Here is a 21,672-nt window from a genome sequence, read left to right as displayed (position 1 = left end):
CTGAGTGAGCCAGCCAGGCGCCCCAGATTTCTATTATGGTTTTTGACTGTGTTTTTTAAGAATGCATTTTAAAATAACTGAAAATTTTCTACTTTTTGTATTATTGATTTCTTTTTTTTTTTTTTTAATGTTTACTTATTTTTGAGAGAGAGTGAGTGAGTGAACATGAACAGGGGAGAGGCAGAGAGAAAGGGAGAGAGAGAAAATCCTAAGGAGCCTCATGCAGAGGTAGATCCCGTGAACTGTGAGATTATGACCTGAGCCGAAATCAGGAGTCGAACAGTTAACTGACTGAGCCACCCAGGCACTGCTTATTTTATTGATTTCTAACTTAATTGCTTTCTGTTAAATGAATGTGATCTTTTTTATTTAGAATCTTATTTGATAAGAATTACCTTATGGCCAAGGCATAAGTCACTTTACATCTTACATCCGTGCCTGAAAATAATGTATATTCTCAAATTATGCTGTATTTTATAGATAACCAGTAGGTCAGCACTACCTGTTAGGATGTTCAAATATTCTAGTGATGTTTTGATTATATGATCAATTTGTAAAAGAGTGGATTTTTCAGTTTTTCCTTGCTTGTTAAGGTTTTGCCTCTGTATATTCTTAAGATAAGTTAATAAGTAATATAACAGCATAACATGTATCTTCTTGGCTAATTTTACTTCTTAGCGAAGTGTAGTGACTTTTTGGCTTTTAAATCTGATTTTATGTGATGATAATATGTCTAAGCCACCTTATTTTGGTCTTTTCTTTGTATGTTCCTCCAACTTTTCAATCAACCAGTGAACCATTGTTTTAGGTGTATCTCTTGAAAGTATATAGACTGATGTTTGTTTTGTTTCTATTCAGATTAGCAGTGTCCTTTTTTTTTTTTTAATGTTTGTTTATTTTTGAGAGAGAGAGAGAGAGGGAGAGAGAGAGAGCGCGAGCACACTTGTGCACAAGTTGGGGAGGGGCAGAGAGAGAGGGAGAGAGAGAATCCCAAGTAGGCCCTGTGCTTTTAGCATGGAGCCCAATGCAGGGCTCAGTCTCATGAACTGTAAGATGATGAACTAAGCTGAAATCAAGAGTTGAATGCCCAACCCACTGAACCACGCAGGTGCCCCTATTTTGTGTTCTTTCTTGAAAGATGTTTTGCCACATGTGCAAATCTAGACTGATAGAGGTTTTCTGTCAGCATAGTGCTGAAATGGTTGTGCTGTGTTCTGTAGCTGTTGAAGAGATAGCTCTAATTTTTGTTACTTGATGGCGATCTGTTCTTTTTGTCTGCTTCCTAAAATCGTTTTTATTGATGTACATTTTATGAAGAATAGAGCCTAGCTATTTTAAGTGTATACCTTAGTGAATTTTAATAAATGCAGCCAAAATTAAGATCTAGAACATTGTTATCCTTTTTGAAAATGTCCCTTCCTCCATTTTACATTTCCACAAAAGTGTTTGAGAGTTCCAGTTATTCCAGAAAAACTCTTAACATTGCCTGTCTTTTTAACTTTAGTTATTCTGATGGATGTGTAAGTTTTATTTCAGTGTGATTATAATTATATTTCCTTAATACCTAATACATAATATGAGTATATTTTCGCATGCCTAATGCTTTCACATTCATTAATCTTCTTTTGTGAACTGTCTTTTCAAATGTTTGTCCCCCTTTAAATGATTAATAGACTTAATTATTTTTTAAGCACCATTTTAGATTTGCAGAATAATTGAACACATCGTTAAGTACATGCAGTTCTATATACATCCCCACCCCCAGCACACTGCAGTTTCCCCAATTGTTAACACTTGGTGTTAGTGTGGTGCATTTGTTACAATTAACAAACCAACCTTGATACATTATTAACTACAGTCCACAGTTTACAGTAAAGTTCCCTGTTTGCATTGTGTAGTTCTATGTGTTTTGACAAATGCATAATGACTCGATTCTACCGTTATAGTTTCATACAAAATAGTTTCCCTTGTGCTTCATGTTTTAAACCCTCCTCTCCCTACCCCTGCAACCCTTGGGAAACACTGCTTACTACCTCTATGCTTTTGCCTTTTCCAGAGTGTCATATAGTTGGAATCATACAGTATGTAGCCTTTTCAGATGGGCTTTTTTTTTCACTTAGCTGTATGTATGTAAAAGTTCCTCCATGTCTTTTTGTGGCTTGATAGCTCATTTCTTCTAATTATTGAATAATATTCTATTGTATGGATATACAACAGATTGTTTATCCATTCACGTTTTGAAAGAGATCTTGGTTGTTTCCAGTTTTTGGCAATTGTGGACAAAGTTTTTGTATGCGGGTTTTTGTGTGGACATGAATTTTCAACTTAGTTGGGTATATACCCAGGACTCTGACTACTGGGTTGTAGGGTAAGATTATTTTACATGCACACCAGCAGTGAATATGCATTCCTGTTGCTCTCCTGTTGCTTTACATCCCAGATAGCTTTTGATATTGTGCATGTTTTTGTTATTAGCCATTCTAATAGGAATATAGTAGTATCTTGTTTTAATTTGCATTTCCCTGAATGCAAAGATGTGAGCGTCTTTTTCTATGTTTGCCATCTTTACATTCTTCTTTATAGAGGTGTGTCTTCAAATCTTTTACTGATTTTTTTTTTTTTAAGAGAGAAAGAGAGAGTGCGAACTGGGGAGAGGGATAGAGTGGGGGAGAGAGAGAATCTCAAGCAGGCTGCATGCTCAGCACAGAGCCCAATGTGGGGCTTGATGCCATCACCCTGGGATCGTGACCTGAGCCGAAATGAAGAGTTGGACGCTCGACTGACTGAGCCACCCACGCACCTCTTTTGCTGATTTTACTTTGGGTTTTCTTACTGTTGGGTTTTAAGAACTCTATTTTAGATACAAGTTCTTTATCAGATACATGTTTTGAACATATTTATCAATGTTTTTCTCTGATGGATTGTGCTTTGGATGTTGTATCTCATTGTAACTCATGTAACTCATTGTCGGGTGCCAGGGTGGCCCAGTCGGTTAAGTGTCTGACTTTGGTTCAGGTCATGATCTTATGGTTTGTGAGTTTGAGCCCTGTGTTGGGCTCTGTGCTGACAGCTCAGAGCCTGGGGCCTGCTTTGGATTCTGTGTCTCCCTCTCTCAGTGCCCCTCCCTGCTCATGCTCTGTCTCTTTCTGTCTCTCAAAAATGAATAAACATTGAAAAAAATTTTTTTTTATTTTAAAAACTCATTGTCAAACCCAGGGTCATCTAGAACATCTAGGTCATTCATCTTCTAGAACTTTGGTTGTTTCTGTATTCAGGTCTAAGACCCACTTTGAGTTACCTTTTAAGGATTGTGTCTAGATTAGTTTTTTGTGTGTGTATGGATGTCCAGTTCTAGCACTATTTGTTGAAGAGACTTTCCTTTGTTGAATTGCTATTGCTTTTGCTTCTTTGCCAGAGATCAGTTGACTCTATTCACGTGTGTCTGTTTTTGGTCTCTTTATTCTATTCCATTGATTAATTTGTTCTTTTACCAATACCATGCTGACTATAGCTTTATAAGAAGTCTTGAAGTTGGGTAGTGTCAATCTTTGTCTTTTAAATAACTTAAAAAAATTATTTTCAAGAGTACAAGCAGGGGACGGGGAGGGGGGAGAGAGAGAGAGAGAGAGAGAATGAGAATGAATCTCAAGTAGGCTCCACAGTCTGTGCAGAGCCTGATGCAGAGTTCAACCCCATGACGCTGGGTCATGAAATGGGCTGAAATCAAGAGTTGGACGCTCAACCAACTGGGCCATCTAGTCGGCCCTATATCAATATTTTGAAATTGTTATTTTCCTTTACTGTTAGTGATTCTGGGCCTTTTGTTTTCTGTATAAATATTAAAATCAGTTTGTTGACATCCACAAAATAACTTGCTGGGATTTTGTTTGGGATTTATTGCATCTGTAGATCAGGTTGAGGAGAATTGGTATCTTAACAATATTGTCTTCCTATTCATACACATGAATATTTCTCCATTTATTTAAATCTTCCTTAATTTTATTTGAACTTTGTAGCTTTCCTCATATAGGTACCATACATTTTTTGTTAGATTTATGCCTAATTTTTTTTTGGGGGGGGTGCTAATGTAAATGGTACTGTCTTAAATTTCAAATTCCAAGTTTTCATTAGTGGTACATAGGAGTGTAATCAACTTTTTACATTGACCTTGTATCCTGCAACCTTGTTACAATTCATTTATTAGTTCTAGACATTTTTTGGTTGTTGTGTTGACTCTTGGAGATTTTCTTTATAGACATCCTATTACCTGCTAATGAGTTTTATTTCTTCCCAATGTGTTTACCTTTTTCTTGTCTTATTGCATAAAATAGAACTTGTATAGAATGTTGAATAGGAGTGCTAAGAGGGGACACCCTTACCTTGTTCATGAACTTAAGGGGAAAGCATCTAGGTTCTCATCACTAACTTTAAGGTTAGATGTAGGTTTTTATAGATGTTCTTTATGAAGTTTAAGAACTTCAATTTGTAGCTTGCTGAGCTCAGTGGGTGCTAGATTCTGTCAAATACTTTTTGCATCTGCTCCTATAGTCATATCATATTTTTTCTTCTTTAGCCTGTTGATGTGATGGATTACGTTAATTGATGTTTCGAGTATTGGAATAACCTTGCTTACTAGGAATAAATCCCATGTGGTCATGGTATAATTCTTTTTTATACATTGTTGGATCTTTTCCTTTTAGTTCTTTTATTTTAATTAAAAAAATTAATGTTTGTTTATTTTTGAGAGAGAGAGGGAGAGAGACAGAGTGCAAGTGGGGAGGGACAGAGAGAGAGGGAGACACAGAATCTGAAGCAGGCTCCAGGCTCTGAGCTATTAGCACAGACCCTGACATGGGGCTTGAATCCACAGACTGTGAGATCATGACCTGAGCTGAAGTCAGGCACTCAACTGACAGCCACCCAGGAGCCCCATTTTAACTTTTTGTTTTAAAGTTTAGAGAGAGAGACAGACAGACAGACACAGTGTGAGTGGGGGAGGGGCAGAGAGAGAGGGAGACAGAGAATCCCAAGCAGGCTCCACACTGTCAACTCGAAGCCTGACTTAGGACTTGAACTCATGAAACTGTGAGTGCATGACCTGAGCTGAAACCAAGAGTCTGACGCTCAACTAACTGAGCCACCTAGGTGCTCCCCAAATTTTAATTTTTAATAATCTTTAAAAATTTCTCCCAACATGATTCTGTTTTCCTTTTAGAAAAAAAATTAATTGGAGTGTAGTTGATGACTTTTTCTTTAAATCCTTTTCCATACTTACAATGTTTCTAATAGCTATAATTTGTAATAGCTGTTGTATGTTTTTCAGTTTGGGGCTTCTTTTCTTTTGACTGTTTTCCTCATGAGGTGATTGCATTTTCTCTCTCTCTCTCTCTTTTTCTTTTGTTTTTTGTTTTTGTTTTTAAGTACTCTCTACACCCAGCACGGGGCTCAAACTCACAACCCCAAGATCAAGACAAGAGTCCCATGCTGTATGGGGCTGGGATAGTCAGGCATCCCTCTTCACGTGTCTCTTAAGTTTTGATTGGATTGTAAACATTGTGAATGTTATATTTTGTGTTTGGATTTTGTTATCTTTGTGTAAAAGCGGTTAAAATTTATTTTGTTTGATAGGTCAGTTAATTGATGTTCATATTAATACCTTTTAGGTGCCTTTTTTTTTTTTTTTATAAGCTTCCTTAACTCAAGTGAAGCATAGCGTTACCTGGTACTGTGATTCAACAAGTTTCTGTTAAGCCATCTTGTACCTTCCACTCTTCCTTTCCTTGAATTCATAATTTTAATTTCATTAAACATCTATGGTTTCTTGGTACAACATAAACTCTTAATGTTTTAGGCTGGAGCGAGAGGTGAGAAAAAAAAATAGAGAATTCCAGTGACCACTGTATAGTCCGAGGGGACCAACTATAGTGGCAGAGAGTTGTGTTAGGAGGCTACTACAGGCATCCTATAAAGAGGTAATGGTAGTTTGTATAAGTGTTGTGATCATGGAGATAAAGAATAGTGAAGAAACTGGATTTTTTAGTACTTTGTAACTGTTGCATACTATCCAACAGTTATAGTCCTAGACATATACCTTTTGCACAGGGTTCCAAGCTACAGATACAGAAATACTCATGGGAGCATTGTATGTATAGATCTGAATATCTATTCACTAGAATGAATAATGTGTGTTTATACAGTGAAATATAGTACTAAAATTAAAGGATTTGCAAGTACTGAAATTGTTAATTAATACATTTTATTTAGTAAGTACATTTTGCATTCTCTTCTCCAGGCCCTCTTTTAGTCATTGGAGAAACAACAGTGAGAAGAGGCAAAAATTGTCAGCATTTTTAAAAACTCATTTTGCTATAAGCAGTGTAAAAATTATATAAAGCAAGACTCATTAAAGTTTATTATTACTATTGGGTGGAATATTGTTTGAGTATAGGATATTCACAGTTTCCAAAGGTTGATCTACAGATCGTCTGCTAATTATAAACTGAAAATGGCATATTTTTCATGAGGAAATTTAATGGTCACCATCTTAATCAAGCAATCAAACTTCTTCATCAGGAAATGGACAATTAGACTTTTTTTTTTTCTTTCTGATGTGATATAAGAATTAGGGTACAATTTCAGTTATGTAGTATTAACAGATTTTTATTCTGAATCTAATAATGAGACAATCAGGTAAATTGAAATTGTAGGATATTGTTTGCAACAGTAGTTTGGATTTTTCAAAATATCACTTTCATGTAGGATAGCTCCTCCCATAAATATACACACAAACTCCAAATCAAAAAGGTAATAAGTGAACTATTCAAGGAGAGAAAAGGAATCTAACCAATGCAATGTATAATACTTGATTTCCCTGTAATTATAATATATAGCTGTTAGCTGGAGATTTCCTTCCTGGCTGTCTGAGAATCTCCCTGACCCCCACCCCCATTCTTTTGTTCTCTCTTCTGAGGTTCCATTATGAGATTCTATTCTGTCCGTCTGGAGGACTGTCCTATTCTCTGAAATAGCTTTCATTTTCTTTTAATTCTGAACCCTACTTTTAGGAAATAAAGGCCTAATTATAAATGTTTTCCAACTGTTTTTAAAAGAACACCCCCCCCCCCCCATCATATGTTCTCTTTGATGCTGGAGAGATTTCTGATTTACACTATCAAATTAGGAATAGGACATTTTCCAAGAAATACTTCACTTTTTACCTTTTTCCCCATTTTTCGTCTCCATCAGTCATTATATTCTACGAAATCTTAATTCAAGAAACTGAAGGTGAAGAACCACATAAAATTCTTTATTTTATGACTATTGCATCACTGAGGTATCATTTGCCAGCTTTAAGTTACCAAGTTGTTACACCGAGTATAGGGGCAGATTTTGCTTGAAGGGGGAGGTTATGTAATGTATTGTGTCTTATATGGGTCAATGTGGTGCTATCAGTTGTTCAAAAGAAAAAAAAAAAGTTCCTTTAGACCTGTAATCCATAACAAAATGGGAAAGTGCCTAAACTCCCAGAATCTTCCTTCATTTCCTTATCGTCCGTATCCACACTATCAGCAAGTCAAGCTGACTCTATCTCTAAAACAAACTGCAAGCCTTTGTTTCTTCCAGCCACGTCCAGAGCACAGTTGGCTCGCCCTTAGAACATTGCAGAAGCTTCTTAATCAGTCTCCCTGTGCCCACCTTTGTCCTCAGACAGTTCATCCCTTGCGGAACAGCCAAAGTGATCTTCACAAACCCAACATTAGGTTGCTGCCCTCTCCTGTATTGTAGCCTTTCCAACTCGTTCTTTCTGTCATGAATGTTCTTCTCTCACTGGTTTTCAGAGGGCAGGCTCCAGCTCAGTCAAGTCTCAGTTTCAGTATGTTTTCTCGGAGAAGGCTTCAAGGAAAAGGAACCCTGATCACCCCCAGTCATATCCTTCTGTTGTCTTTATTGTACTCCCCGCCCCCTTATGTGTTGTGTGTATATTCATATTTATGCATGAGTATGCATATTTAGGTGCCTGTGTACTTACACATCATTGTCCACTAGATGGTAAGTGCCATGAGAGCAGAGAACTTTCTGAATTGTTTACCTTTGTGTCCCCAGGAGCCAGATTGGTGCTTGGCACATAGTGTTTACTGAGTGTATATTTTTGAGTTGATGAATGGGAATTTGGTAGAGAGTTAGAAAGAAAGAGGATTGCTGCTTTCTGGTGGAAAGTAAGACCTGTTGATTGCTGGGGGGACAGGAGACCAGACCTGCCCTTGAAGTTTGAGGACAGAAAGGGAGCAATAGTGCTTTGGTAACCTGAGTTTCTGTACTTCCTTAAATATTTAATTTTTTTCCTCATGTAGTATTTAGTAGGTTTCTTTTTGGAAACATTAGGTGGGAGGGAAATAAAGAATGGAGACTCGCTGCATGTTGGAGTTGAGAGTGTTTGCAGGAGCGTCACTGGGTGGTGAGGTCAGGTAGTGGGAGTAGGCATCTGGGGAGAGGCGAAGAAACCTGTGGAAGAACTTGCCAACAGCACCAGGACCTGTGGTATCTTTTTTTTTTTTTTTAAGCAATCTTTTCATACCAAGAGTTCTTCTCCTTTTAAAAACCTTAGAGAAATTTGTTTTGTTCTAAGGGAGGTTGTTCTGCTTCAAATCTATGGCAACCAAATAATATTAAAGAACTCCATCATAGTACTCAGAAGTGAGTACTCCAATGGATAATAAATTGGGGTAGAACATTAGTGGAAATTTTGGGTCTAGACCAGGTAAAGTGAGGGAGTGGTGACAGCCATCTACTTGACTAGTTTGGATTTTTTAGGAATTTTTACTTTTGGTTGAATCTTTTTACCTTTTCTTCCAGTTCCTGGTCCCCCATGACTTACCCCATTTAGAGTTTCAGAGACACAATAAGAAAGTAGGGATGAGGGACTGGGCTCTTTGATATTATTTAACATCATCTGTGTGGAATATTGTTTCCCCTCCTCTTGAAATGGCTAGGTCTAGTTTCTGCATGGCATGGTGACAACATAAAAATATGTTCTGTCTGAAATTTAATGACTTATTTGGCATAGGAAGTGGAGTATAAAACCTTAGTTTTATATTATTTCCAATTATAGTTCAGAAATTAGATTGAGTTGGTGACTGTAATGTCACCACTAGCTTATGCCAGTTTCTTTTTCCCTCCCAATTGTGTTATATTTGACTTGTTAGTTTCATCAGAGAATCTTGTCTTCCTGGGTTATATGTATTGACAGGTCTCATGCTACATTGCCTCCTTTTGGGGGGACCATATGTAATTGCCTTATTATGTATTACCTTGTTGCCTAACAATGACTCATCTTTTCTGAGCATATAATAATTTCTTGTTGACAAGTTACTTTTTCTGTTTTGTTTCCCCATCTAGTTCCTTCTGACCAAGGACACTTTCCCAGTCTTATTTTGAACTAGGGTCCATAGTAAATAAGATGAGATTAATACTGAAATCAGAATAACTGCACATTTCCTAATCCTCAGAGGGAACTGAAAACAGAGATACGGGATATAGATAGCTTACCTCTTGTGGTTTCCTGTTTCCTGTTTGTATGGATAAATAGTTTTGGATGGTGAAGTGATAACATGTTTTTTGGGGTATGGATCCATTTGTTTAAATTAAAAAAAAATTTTTTTAATCTTTATTTTTGAGAGAGAGGGAGGGAGGGAGGGACAGAGAGAGAGGGAGACACAGAATCTGAATCAGGCTCCAGGCTCTGAGCTATCAGTGCAGAGCCTGACATGGGGCTCGAACTCACAAACTGCGAGATCATGACCTGAGGTAAAGTCCCTTAACTGACAGAGCCACCCAGGCACCCCACCATTTGTTTAAATTTTTGATTTAAATTTTATTTAAATTTTAATGATTTCTTAAGCATGCCAATTTCTAATTTTTAGGTATTATTTCTTCACTACTCTAAAACAGGCTGATTCCTCATGAATGACTTCAATCTGATTCCTTTATGGGACATTCCTGTGAGGCCACAGCATGGAAAGAGACGAATACTCCTTTTTTTTTTCACTCTTGTGCAGGGTCTGTGGCATGCAAAAGTGTGAAGCATATTTTTCCCCTAATTTATGTTTTGGTTCTCTTTTTCTTCTGCCATCCTGCGGATACTCTACAGCTGGATTATTTTAGTCATTCCTTAAGCCAATCCCATGCTTCCCTGCCTGTTTTGTTCCTGCTATTCCTGCCTAAAGTGTTCAAATCCTGCTCATCCTTCACAGCCTCACGTAAATATTTGGTCCTTGCTGTAAGATGATTTCCTTAATCGCTTTCGTCTTACCTTGTTGTACTTTTCTCTTCTGAATTCCCAGTGACAGAGTTATTTGGGTACTTTCCCTCTCTCTTCCTAGATTCTGACACTCCAGTGTAAAAACAGTATTGTTAATCTTTTTTCTCACTGCGCTTAGCATTGCTTTTAAAATACTGTCCCACATAAATATAACCAACATGAGAATTTTAAAAATTGAATTAATTATGAAACACATAGAAAGCAAGTGCCATTTTAACTAAGTTGAAGTTAAGAGCTATGTTTTGTGGCTTAGGGGCTAAAGGTCTATGACATTTGGCCCTCTCTTCCTTTTCCTCTAAGATCCTATAGGTAGAGTGTAGTGCTGTTAGAGCATCACAGGCCAGGAAGAGTCTTCCTGGTGCTCACTGTTTTCTTCAGAAAAGATCATAAACAAGTGGTCTCAGACATAAGTGTATCCACCTTGTTTTCAGGAAACCTCTAAGCAAGGAGACTTTTATAACTTTTCTTGGTAACTCAAGCTGTCACAAACCTTAGAATAATCTAAAATACTAAAACAACAATCTTATGTCATTTTCTCTTATCAAACTTTAGCTGGAGATGTCATTTGTTTGGGTCTTACTTTGTGTTTTCATCACACTTGCTAGCATATGCATTCCTTGTTGAATCAGTGGGATAGTGCAGTAGCCTCTCCATTGATAACAGCGAGTCCTGGACCTTCTGCTTCCACCCATGATAGAATAATGTGACTTGATTTCTCCCCAAATCATTGTGTCAGTTTTTGCTGATAAAAGCTGCAGGGGTTCCCTGTGAATTTTCAGATGAAAATACCTCAAATACATGTAAATCATTACTTTTGAAAAAGGGAGTTTAATTTGTGATGCATGCAAACAGTACTTTGGAGGAATTGTGTGTGTGTGTGTGTGTGTGTGTGTGTGTGTGTGTGTAAATGTCATAAAAGTTGCTTCTTGTATCTTTGGTTAGTTAATATTATATGTGCTTCTATTTTTGGAATCCTCTGTCAAATAACTTATTTATGTTTTCTTAGCTTTTTATTTCATTACTGGTAAAAATGTTATATTTATTGATACAAATAGTCTTTTTCTTTCGAAATGATCACCTCTCATTTTTAAAATATATATGAGATCATTACACTGGTGTTATTTTCCTGACTCTAAAGAAAGGAACTTTTAAATAAATTAGTTATTGTCTTCTGTGTTATTGAACATGTGGTCAGTTGTCATGTTCATGCATCCAGATGATCAAAGTCTGAACTTCTGTTTAATTCTTCCCTGCTGTTAGGCTACCCTGTCATGATCAAGGCCTCAGCAGGTGGTGGTGGGAAAGGCATGCGAATCGCCTGGGATGATGAAGAGACCAGGTGAGGTGCTGTCCAAAATCTACTTTTGATGAAAATTGCAGTTACTGGAGTTTTATTAAACTGACAAGTAAACAGATACCAAAAGTGTAATGGAATAATTACAATAACCAGATAATTTTTACTCTTTTAGATGGGAAAAAATGGAGATTATGCAGAAAACTTTCTTGGTTATATGTTGATGATGATTGTTCTGTTAGAGAAAGGTTCTTACTTTTTTATGCATTAACAAAGGAGGATTGTCTTTTTGTTTTTATATTATATTTTAAAAATTATAGTCATGATTCTGTTTTTTAGGCAAAAGCTACTAACATTTGATGTATATTCTGAGTGTGGTCAGAAGATTTGAAGCAAATATATTTAAAGGCAGTTATGATTTCATTCGTGCATTAGTCAGTGTGTACTTTCTATAGCTTGTCTATAAAAATGGTGAACTACTTCAATAATTCTATGCTGTGGAATATATTTCTTCTGAATTTGAAACTACTAAATGTCCTTTATATACGGTGCACTCTGTTGTAAATGTAGACCAGTTTCTTATTAGTAGTTTCAGAAATCAAAAGTAACTTTTAAAACCAAATTTTAAAAATCCAATGCATTGATGACATCATGGTGATTAAAAAATAACTTTTTGGGAAAACTGCATAGTACAAACAGGTTTTAGGCGCTTCTATGTAGGTTTGTGTTTTTATGGATTTTCGGATATGGCAGAAGAGATTTATGTCATTTTTTTTTGGAGGGTTGGAGGGGATAAACAATGACTTAATTATTGTCTTATGTTGCTTTTTGGTGCCCTTTTTCTACCCAGAAGTAATGTGGTCTTCCAGGTCGTTCTGCTTTCTTCAGTTCCTTTGCTTTTCCTTTCCTCCCCACTCCCCCATATCTCTCAAAAACAGAAGTCTGGAGCAGTCGTCGTGAAAGTTGTTCACTACAAACCTGATTCAGAAATTAGGTTCTAAAGTGTACAAGCAAGGTAAAAATTTCCTCAAGGCAATATATTATTACCCTTTAAAATCTTTTGGGAAAACACCAGGTTGCAGACTTGCACAGATGATTTTACCTCTAAAGGAAAATTATCTCAGGACACCATTGTTTCTTTGGTTGAGCATCAGAGAAAGTAATTAGTTGTGTTGTGGCGTTATAAGAGATAACATATACTGCTCTTTAAACCCCAGTCTTGGGGCGCCTGGGTGGCAGTTGGTTAAGCATCTGACTTTGGCTCAGATCGTGATCTCGAGATTTATGGGTTCGGGCCCCGTGTCGGGCTCTGTGCTGACAGCTCAGAGCCTGACTGTAAGAATAAACTCATTGCATGGAGTGACAATATTGGTTGAGGATCTGTGTGATAGGCACTGTTTTAGTAGTGTTCCAGGAATACAGACAAAATAATCCTTTCCTCTATGCAGTTTATATACTAGATCTGGAGTTCTTAACCTTTGAGTTCCCAGCCCCAGGAAATTGAGGAGAGGTTTATGCATCTGAATGAGGGAAAAAAAGGACCTATTTCTTCACTAGCTTCTAGTTGGGATTTAGTGTTTCCTCCAATATAGGCAACAGACTTACAATAGTGGTAATATCTATGAAACTTTGTACCACTTTGGAAGTCACATGTTATCACATTACAGTTGTTGAAGATATCTCTGAGTAACAGTGATTATTATTAGATTTGTTGTTGGAGCTTATTATTATAAAGAACCCCATACATTGTATCCCAAATTTGTTCTTAAAAATATTTTGATGCCTGTAGTTCAATATAATTTGTTTCGTGTGCAGTCCTGTGCATTTTCTTTCTTGCACTTTTGGCCTTGTTTTCACAAGAAGTTCATGTGTTGCATGATTATGCAAAAGAGGTATATAGCATAAATCCAGACAGTAGGAGACACCACTGTGGCCATCTTTGGAAAAGACAATCTGCTGCAGCCTCTTGGTAGGAAAGAATGATGTAATAAAGATATAAAACACAACGGTTCTGTAAGAGATGTGTATTTTATAAACTAACTTTTTTCTCACTGTTTTGCCCTCTTGTATGGCACTTACATAGCAATTTCACTGAAAGCTTTAGCACTTACTTTTCATTATTCTTCTTGGGATCTCAGATTGCTTATCCATCATTTCTCCAGGGCTTACTGTTAGTAACATATTCTTTTATGGTGAAGATAACTCTTAAATTTCTAGGTATTGAGATTTGCTGTGCTATTAACCAATGGATTTTAATTTAGCATTCAGTATTTTCAGAAATCACTGTATCTATTCATATATTGGGCATCTTTTTGGGTAATAATTTAACCCATTAAATGGCACATTGGTTCAAAATATGTTGATAAAATTTATAAAAATATGTGCACCCATACTTTTCTATCTAAAATACTGCTCTCACTTTGATAAATCGTATCTGAAACTTTGTTGAGATTAATAAAAGTATGACACTATTTGGTTTGATAATACATGCTCTTTATTTTAAAAAGTTCCTCTGTATCCCCTGTTACTTTGGAAGAATCTGAACTACAGAAAAATTGAGAGAACAGTCCAGAAAATATCCATGGGGTTTTCTTCTATAGTCCCCAGTTGTTAATAGGCCACACTGCATCTACTCCTTGCCTTCTCCCTTCTTAAGGCAGAAATATTTTTTGCATACGCGATAAAAATTTTAGCCTTCTTTGGAAGGAAAATCTGATAGCCATTAATTGCTTTATTATTTTATCCAGAGGAGTGTCTTCCTCTTGTAACATCTTTCCTTCGTGGTTTTAGGGAAGTAGCATTTATGGCTTGTCTTAGAATCTTGGAACATCTGAAAGATTAAAAAAAATAGTGTTGTTATTGTATATTAAATTGGGAGAATCATGAAGGCTGTTGAAAGTAGACTCAGATATTTTCATAATAACCTCTGGCTTTCTTTTCCCTATCCACGTTTCAATGAAATACGGCATGACTGGAAAATTGATCATGTCTGCATTGTGGAATACCCCTGCTAGATTTCGAGGACTGTGAGGGCAGTTTCTGCTTTATTTTTGTATTCCTGTCACCTAAATATGCACCAGGCACATGGTTTCATGATTAGTAAAAATGTATTGAGTGAATGTGTAACTTAGGTATAACAAATGATGTTTTTAATGCAGTTTCCATGAGTTCCAAAATATCCCCGTGATGCTTTCAAATGTGACAATTTATTTGGGTGATTTTGATTTTCACCTTTAGTATTCTTGGTTTAAATGCAAGATGTAAGCTCTGAGTCGTTACAGCAAAGACAAACTGTAAAGTGCCTTGTCTTTCTTTCTGAATCCTCATGTCCCATCTAATAAAAAGTTGGTCATATGGTATTGAAAACAATAATTCATTGTGCTTTAGTTTCTTTGAGCTTTGCAGTCTCCTGAGATCTAAAAACTCCATTCCCCTAAATCAAAGAAGTAATAGAGGACTAAGAAAACCTGATACCTTTTCCCTCAGAACTCTGAGAAATAGGAATTGTTGCAATATGTTTTGAATTTATCTTCTAGTCATTGTTTACTTTCAATGTTGTATTTTTTTAAGCACAAAAACAAAAGTGGTATTTATTTCTAATATTGCCAGATGGAGTGTTTGCAAATTAAAAGATTGGAATAATTTTAATACTGTATTTAAGTACAGATACTTAATTTGAAGATTAATAAACTATTAATAATGTATAAAAAGAATTAAACTTTATATTCTGAATATATCAGTGAATGGAAAATAATATACTCATTTAGTTTTAGGTAAGCAAGTGTGAGTTTTTAATAGACCGAATGAGCCCAAGTGTATGAATTTAGTGAGCATATTTTAATTCTAATGATTTAAATGATTACAGCTTGGGAATAAAACATGTAAAGCGATAATCCTATCCATACTTTGTATTTTCAAAAATTGTACTTTCCTAAGTATTAATTTTGAACAAGTCCAGAAATGACTAAGCTGTCATAACCTGTATGGGTGTGTAGAGGGCAATTATATTTAAATAAAGGTGTGCATTTAAACTATTGTGAAATGTTCTTGAGGATCCTCCTGTTCTGTGTTCATTTTCACAGAGTATTTTGCTGTAGTTTTGCCCCAGTTGTGCCGTTGTTCAGTTTGACCCTTTGCATTTTTGTGTGTATATTCTGACTCTTGAATCAAATGGACATGCATTTTTGTATTTTTTAATAATAGAATTAAGGTACATTGGGTTGAGGAAATGGAATTTTATGTGATTTGTGTGGTTTATTAAAAATACCTGATTTTTCACAGTGAACTAGGTATTGGTATTCCTATGTCATTATAAAATCTAGGATCAGGGAAATTAAATCACTGACCGCACGTCACAGAGCTGGTGAGTGTAAGACTTGCAGCTCACTGCAAGTCAATTTAGATACTTGTGCATTAAGTGAATTTTTCTTTGCTTTGTTCATAAGTAAGCCACGATAAATATTTAATTGCTTTGTTTTCTTTTAGATTGAGGGCTGTGTTTGTTTTGTTAGTTTGACTGTTCTTCCTTTTTAAAAATTTTTTCCAGGGATGGTTTTCGATTTTCATCTCAAGAAGCTGCTTCTAGTTTTGGTGATGATAGACTACTAATAGAAAAATTTATTGATAACCCTCGTCATATAGAAATCCAGGTTGGTACATTTTAAAATGTTTTCTAATTATTATGACTTCAAAATAACATCATTTATTCCTATTGGAAACACATCCTTTCTTCCATTTAGAATGATTGTGAATCGTTCTGGTATGTTTCCATAACTTCAAAATAGAGAATGTACATAAATTGATCACTTCCCTTTGGAATTGGGTATACTTTTTGTCAGAGTGCCAGAATGTTGGTCAACAGAGGGAATGATATAAAAATCCCATAGGAACAAGCAGTCCCAAGATGGACCAGGCTGAATACATTGTGCCCAGAGGCTCATTAGCCCTCTTCTGAGACTGGCCATTTCAGAGCTGGTTTTGTTTTGTTTTGTTTTGTTTTTTAAGTGCTTCATCTGGATTCCTATTATTTCAGTTCACCAAATGTCTGCGTGGCTGGCCCACTGAGACAGGCATTCTTCTAGGAGCTGGTGGTAGAGAGATGAGTAAATGATTTCTTCTACTCAGGTTAAGATTTTAATCCAACTGCTAAAGTGGTTGTGGGGAGTATGGATTTCAGCAGGACAAACTGGGTTTTCTGAAATGGCACACAGAGGATGATAATGTGTCCTGAATTGTCATTTTTGTCAGAATTGTCTTCATTCTATTTTACACATTAGGGCTATGAATTGAATTAAAATTGATAAAACATAAATATCAAATTTGAAATCATACTGAAATTTAGGTTATTATTTTCCTCATTTCAGTGTGAATAGAGAACCAGAAAACTAATAGGTTATTTGCTGCCCTTGCCCCTTCTGATGGGGCATAGTAAAAGTCCTAGATTTTGTCATTGTGGTTTTGTTAAGTTTAATTTCCGTTTTACATAGATATTATTTATGAGTAGAAAATCTTCATCTAGATCCTCAAATTTTCCAGAATGGGAAAAATGTGCAAACATACATAATCAGTTAGTAGTTAAACAATTTTTTTTTAATGTTTATTTTTGAGAGAGAGAGAGGGACAGAGCATGGACAGGGGAGGGGCAGAGAGAGAGGAAGACACAGAATCTGAAGCAGGCTCCAGGCCCTGAGCTGTTGGCACAGAGCTCAATGCTGGGCTTGAACCCACGACCCACGAGATCATGACCTGAGCCAAAGTCGGACGCTTAACCGACTGAGCCACCCATGCACCCCATCAGTTAGTTTTAAAACGTCGAATATAGTGTATTTATTTCTGAAGTTAGCAGGATTTTTTGTTGTTGGTTTTTTGTTTTTAGATATTATAAATTGAGATAACATAGCTCTTCAGTAAAGTCCACAAATCTTGTGTACGCTTCAATAAAATTCTTGTGCATACATGGAAACCTGTATAGCAACCATCCAGATAGATAGAGAGATGGATGGATGGATAGATAGATAGATAGATAGATAGATAGATAGATATAAGATGTATAGCACATTTCTGTGACATTAGAAGATTTCTTCATACCACTTCCCAGCCAATCCCTGCATTTCACTACCAAAGTGCCTGCTGTTCTGACCTCTAACACCACAGATTATTTTTGTCCTTAAACTTCATATAAATGAAATTATACAATATATATTTGGTTATACGTACTTGGCTTCTTTCACACAATATCATATCTTTGAGATTCTTCCATGAGGCTGTATGTTATTTATTCATTCTAAGAAATTGTTCTGCAGGGGCACCTGAGTGGCCCAGTTGGCCAAGCGTCTGACTCTTGATTTCGGTTCAGGTCATGATCCCAGGGTCGTGGGATCAAGCCCTGCATCAGGCTCCATGCTGAGTGTGGAGCTTAAGATTCTCTCTCTGCCCCTCTCTCTCACTTGTACTCTCTCTCTTTCTAAAATAAAAAATAAATAAATCAGAATAAAAAAAATAAATTGCTCTGTGATATTTCATTGTTTGAATAACCTGTAATTTATCCATTTTCTTGTTGGTGGGTCTTCTAGTTGTTGTCAGCTTTTTAATGCTGAATAAATTGCTATGTCTTTTCATGGACATATATATTCTTTCAGATATACTGAGGAGAAATATTACTGGATTACATGGTAATGTTATGTTTAGTTCTGGTAAATACTGTAGTTGTCATATATTTGTATATATTTTTTATTTTTATACAAGTTTTTTTTAAGTGAGAGAGAGAGAGAGTCAGACACAACAAGTGGGGCAGGGGCAGAGAGAGGAGGACAGAGGATCTGAAGTGGGCTCTGCGCTGACAGCAGCAAGTCTGACTTGGGGCGTGAACTTATGAACCATGAAGTCATAACCCGAGCCGAAGTTAGACGCTCAACTGAGTCTTCCAGGTGCCCCATATATATTTTTAATAAGCTTCACTCCCAGTGGGGGGTTGGAACTCACAACCCTTACATCAAGAGTTGCGTGCTTCACCAGTTGAGTCAGCCAGGTGCCCCTGTCCTTTATATATTTTGGATATTAACCCCTTATTAGATATATCATTTGCAAATATTTTCTCCCATCAGTAGGTTGTCTTTTTGTCTTGTTGATGGTTTCCTTTGCTGTGTGAAAGCTTTTTATTTTGTGGTAGCCCCAATAGTTTATTTTTCCTTTTGTTTCCCTTGCCTTAGAGAACATATCTAGAAAAATGTTGCTGTGGCCGATGTCAGAGAAATTACTAGAATTTTTATGGTTTCATGTCTCACATTTCGGTCTTTAATTCATTTGGAGTTTATTTTTGTGTATGGTGTTAAAAAGTGGTCCATTTGCAGGGAGCCTGGGTGGCTCAGTTTTCACCTCAGGTCATGATCTCATGATTTGTGAGATTGAGCCCCACATCAGGCTCTGTGCTTACGGTGTGGAGCCTGCTTGGGATTCTCTCGCTGCCCCTCCCTAGCTCACGTGCCCTTGCTCTCTCTCACTCTCTCTCAAAATAAACTTAAAAAAAAAAAAGTGATCTAGTTTCATTCTTTTACATATAGCTGTCCAGTTTTCACAACACCATTAACTGAAGACACTGTCTTTTCCCCATCATACATTCTTGCCTCCTTTGTCATAGATTAACTGACATAAAATCATGGGTTTTATTTCTGGGCACTCTGGTCAGTTCTGTTGATCTATGTGTTTGTTTTTGTGCCGGTACCACACTATTTTGATTACTGTTTGTAGTATATCTTGAAATCTGGGATGGTGATACCTTTAAGCTTTGTTGTTCTTAAAATTGCTTTGACTACAAATTTTAGGATTATTTGCTTTTAGTCTGTGAAGAATGTTGTTGGTATTTTGGTAGGGATTACATTAAATTTGTAGATGGCTTTGGGTACTATGGATATCTTAACAATATTCTTCCAGTCCATGAGCATGGAATAGCTTCACATTTGTTTGTGACATCTTCAGTTTCTTTCATCAGCATTTCATAGTTTCCAGAGTAAAGATCTTTCATCTTCTTGGTTATTTTATTCCTAAGTATTGTATTCTTTTTAGTGCAATTATAAATGGAATTGTTTTCTTAATTTCTCTTTCTGCTACTTCATTATTATCATATGGAAATGTGGCTGATTTCTCTATATTGATTTTGTGTCCTGCACCTTTACTGAATACATTTATTACTCCTAGTAGTGTTTTTGGTGGAGTCTTTAGAGTTTTCTATGTATAGTATCATGTGTCTGCAAATAGTGACATTTTAACTTCTTCCTTACCAGTTTGGATGCCTTTCATTGCCTGACTGCTGTGGCTAGGACTTACACTATTTTGTTGACTAAACGAGGCAAGAATGGGCATCCTTGTCTTGTTTTTGATTTTGAGAAAAGTTCTTAATTTTTCACCATTGAGTATGGTGTTAGCTGTGGATTTTTTGCATCTGGCCTTTATTATGCTGATGTACGTTCCCTCTAAACCCACCTGAAGAGTTTTTATCATGAATGGATGTTGAATTTTGTCATGCTTTTTCTATATCTGCTGAGATGATCATATGATTTTTTTTCATTTTGTTAATGTGGTTATCACATTGATTAATTTGTGAATATTGAACCATCCTTGCATCCCTGGAATAAATTCCACTTGCTCATGGTGAATGGTTCTTTTAATATATTGTTGAATGTGAAGGCCATCTTTGGATATGAGCTACCACAACCCATTCTTCAGGCCCTAATGATCATGTCCTTCCATAAGTAGAACATAAACATCTTCCTTTCAAGACCAGAATCTCTTTTTCAAACTTGGCCCTGCTATGGATGAGACTTCTTGTGTACAGTTCATTAAAAGCAGTTCTCCTGATGCAGAGACCTCTGTATTTAAAGACAGTTTGATGCCTCCTTGTCAAGCTTGCAATGGTGGGAGGAAAGGCTATGACACTGCAATAAGTAGCCCCATTCAACAAGGTTAAAAAAAAAAAAAAAGCTAGGCACACAGTATTTATTGGCTGTTACTTTTTTTTTTTTTTTTTTTTGAGAAAGATAGACCAAGTGGGGGAGGGGTAGAGCGAGAAGGAGACAGAATCTCAAGCAGGCTCCATGCTGTCAGCACAGAACCCCATGCTGGACTCAAACTTACTAACCATGAGATCATGACCTGAGCTGAAACCGAGTCTGATTCTTAACTAATTGAGCCACTCAGGTGCCCCAGCTCTTATTTAGTATTTGAAAACCAGCAGTTGAAGTAGAGAGCTCTCATAGGAGATTTTTTGTTGTTGTAATTCTTAGTGAGAGATGATGGCAACTTGGGCCAGGGTGTTGGTATTGGAGGTGAGGAAATGTGATTGAATTCTGGATACTCTGTGAAGGTAGACTAGATTTTCTAAAAGATCAGATGTGATGTATAAGAAAAAGTGTAAGACATCAAAGATGGCTTTAGGGTTTGGGCCTGAGGAATTAGAAGACTGGGACTATCTTTTACTGAGAAAGGAAAAACTATGAGAGATGCATGTTTTGGGGAGGAAATCAGGGTGTGATGTTGGATAAATCACAGTTGAGATATCAAAGTGTAGGTACTAAGTAGACTGTTGGATATTTAAGTCTGTAATTTAGGGGAGATACTTAGGCTGCCCTTCCTGTAAGATCTTACAGGCAAAATTAATTCTCCCTTCTTTGTATTCCCCATCTGTCACTTATTTGTGCTATTAGAATACCATTTATTTTATCTTTGTCTGACTTTTCCAATAGACCAAGAAGTCCTTGAAGGCAGTTAGTAGGTCTTATTCACGTTTGGTTCCAACAACCAGGCCGATGTCTTTCACATTACCAATACTCTATAAAGCTTTGTCAAGTTGTGTTAAGTAATTATATATCTACATCAGCCTTTATTTTCATTAGCCATGGCATATAATCTAGGTGATAATTTTAAACACAGGTGAAAGTGTTTTAAATAGGTAACAGTAATTACTTAAATAGGTAACAGAGATGTTGCTCTATCTGATCTGTGCTTGGAAGTTTTTTATTTTCCTCAATTTGCGTTTATATGAGGTGATTTGTGCACGCTATAAGGG

At 36.4% G+C, this 21,672-nt stretch overlaps 1 protein-coding gene across 7 annotated transcripts in view; it reads left to right on the top strand.

The window, feature by feature from the left end:
• PCCA (propionyl-CoA carboxylase subunit alpha) overlaps positions 1-21,672 on the top strand; it is a 413,047-nt gene that overhangs the window by 144,334 nt on the left and 247,041 nt on the right. For all 7 annotated transcript variants that reach the window (XM_078432172.2, XM_078432163.2, XM_078432167.1 and 4 more), the window contains 2 exons: positions 11,579-11,657; positions 16,159-16,261. In XM_078432172.2, the coding sequence (XP_078288298.1) occupies positions 11,579-11,657; positions 16,159-16,261 (182 nt within the window). The remainder of the gene's footprint in view (positions 1-11,578; positions 11,658-16,158; positions 16,262-21,672) is intronic.

The sequence above is a fragment of the Panthera onca genome, chromosome A1, assembly GCF_046562875.1.
Source record: "Panthera onca isolate mPanOnc1 chromosome A1, mPanOnc1 haplotype 2, whole genome shotgun sequence".
NCBI classification, from domain to species: domain Eukaryota; kingdom Metazoa; phylum Chordata; class Mammalia; order Carnivora; family Felidae; genus Panthera; species Panthera onca.
Note: the sequence above shows the minus strand (reverse complement) of the source record. Positions and strands in the feature narration are given on the sequence as shown.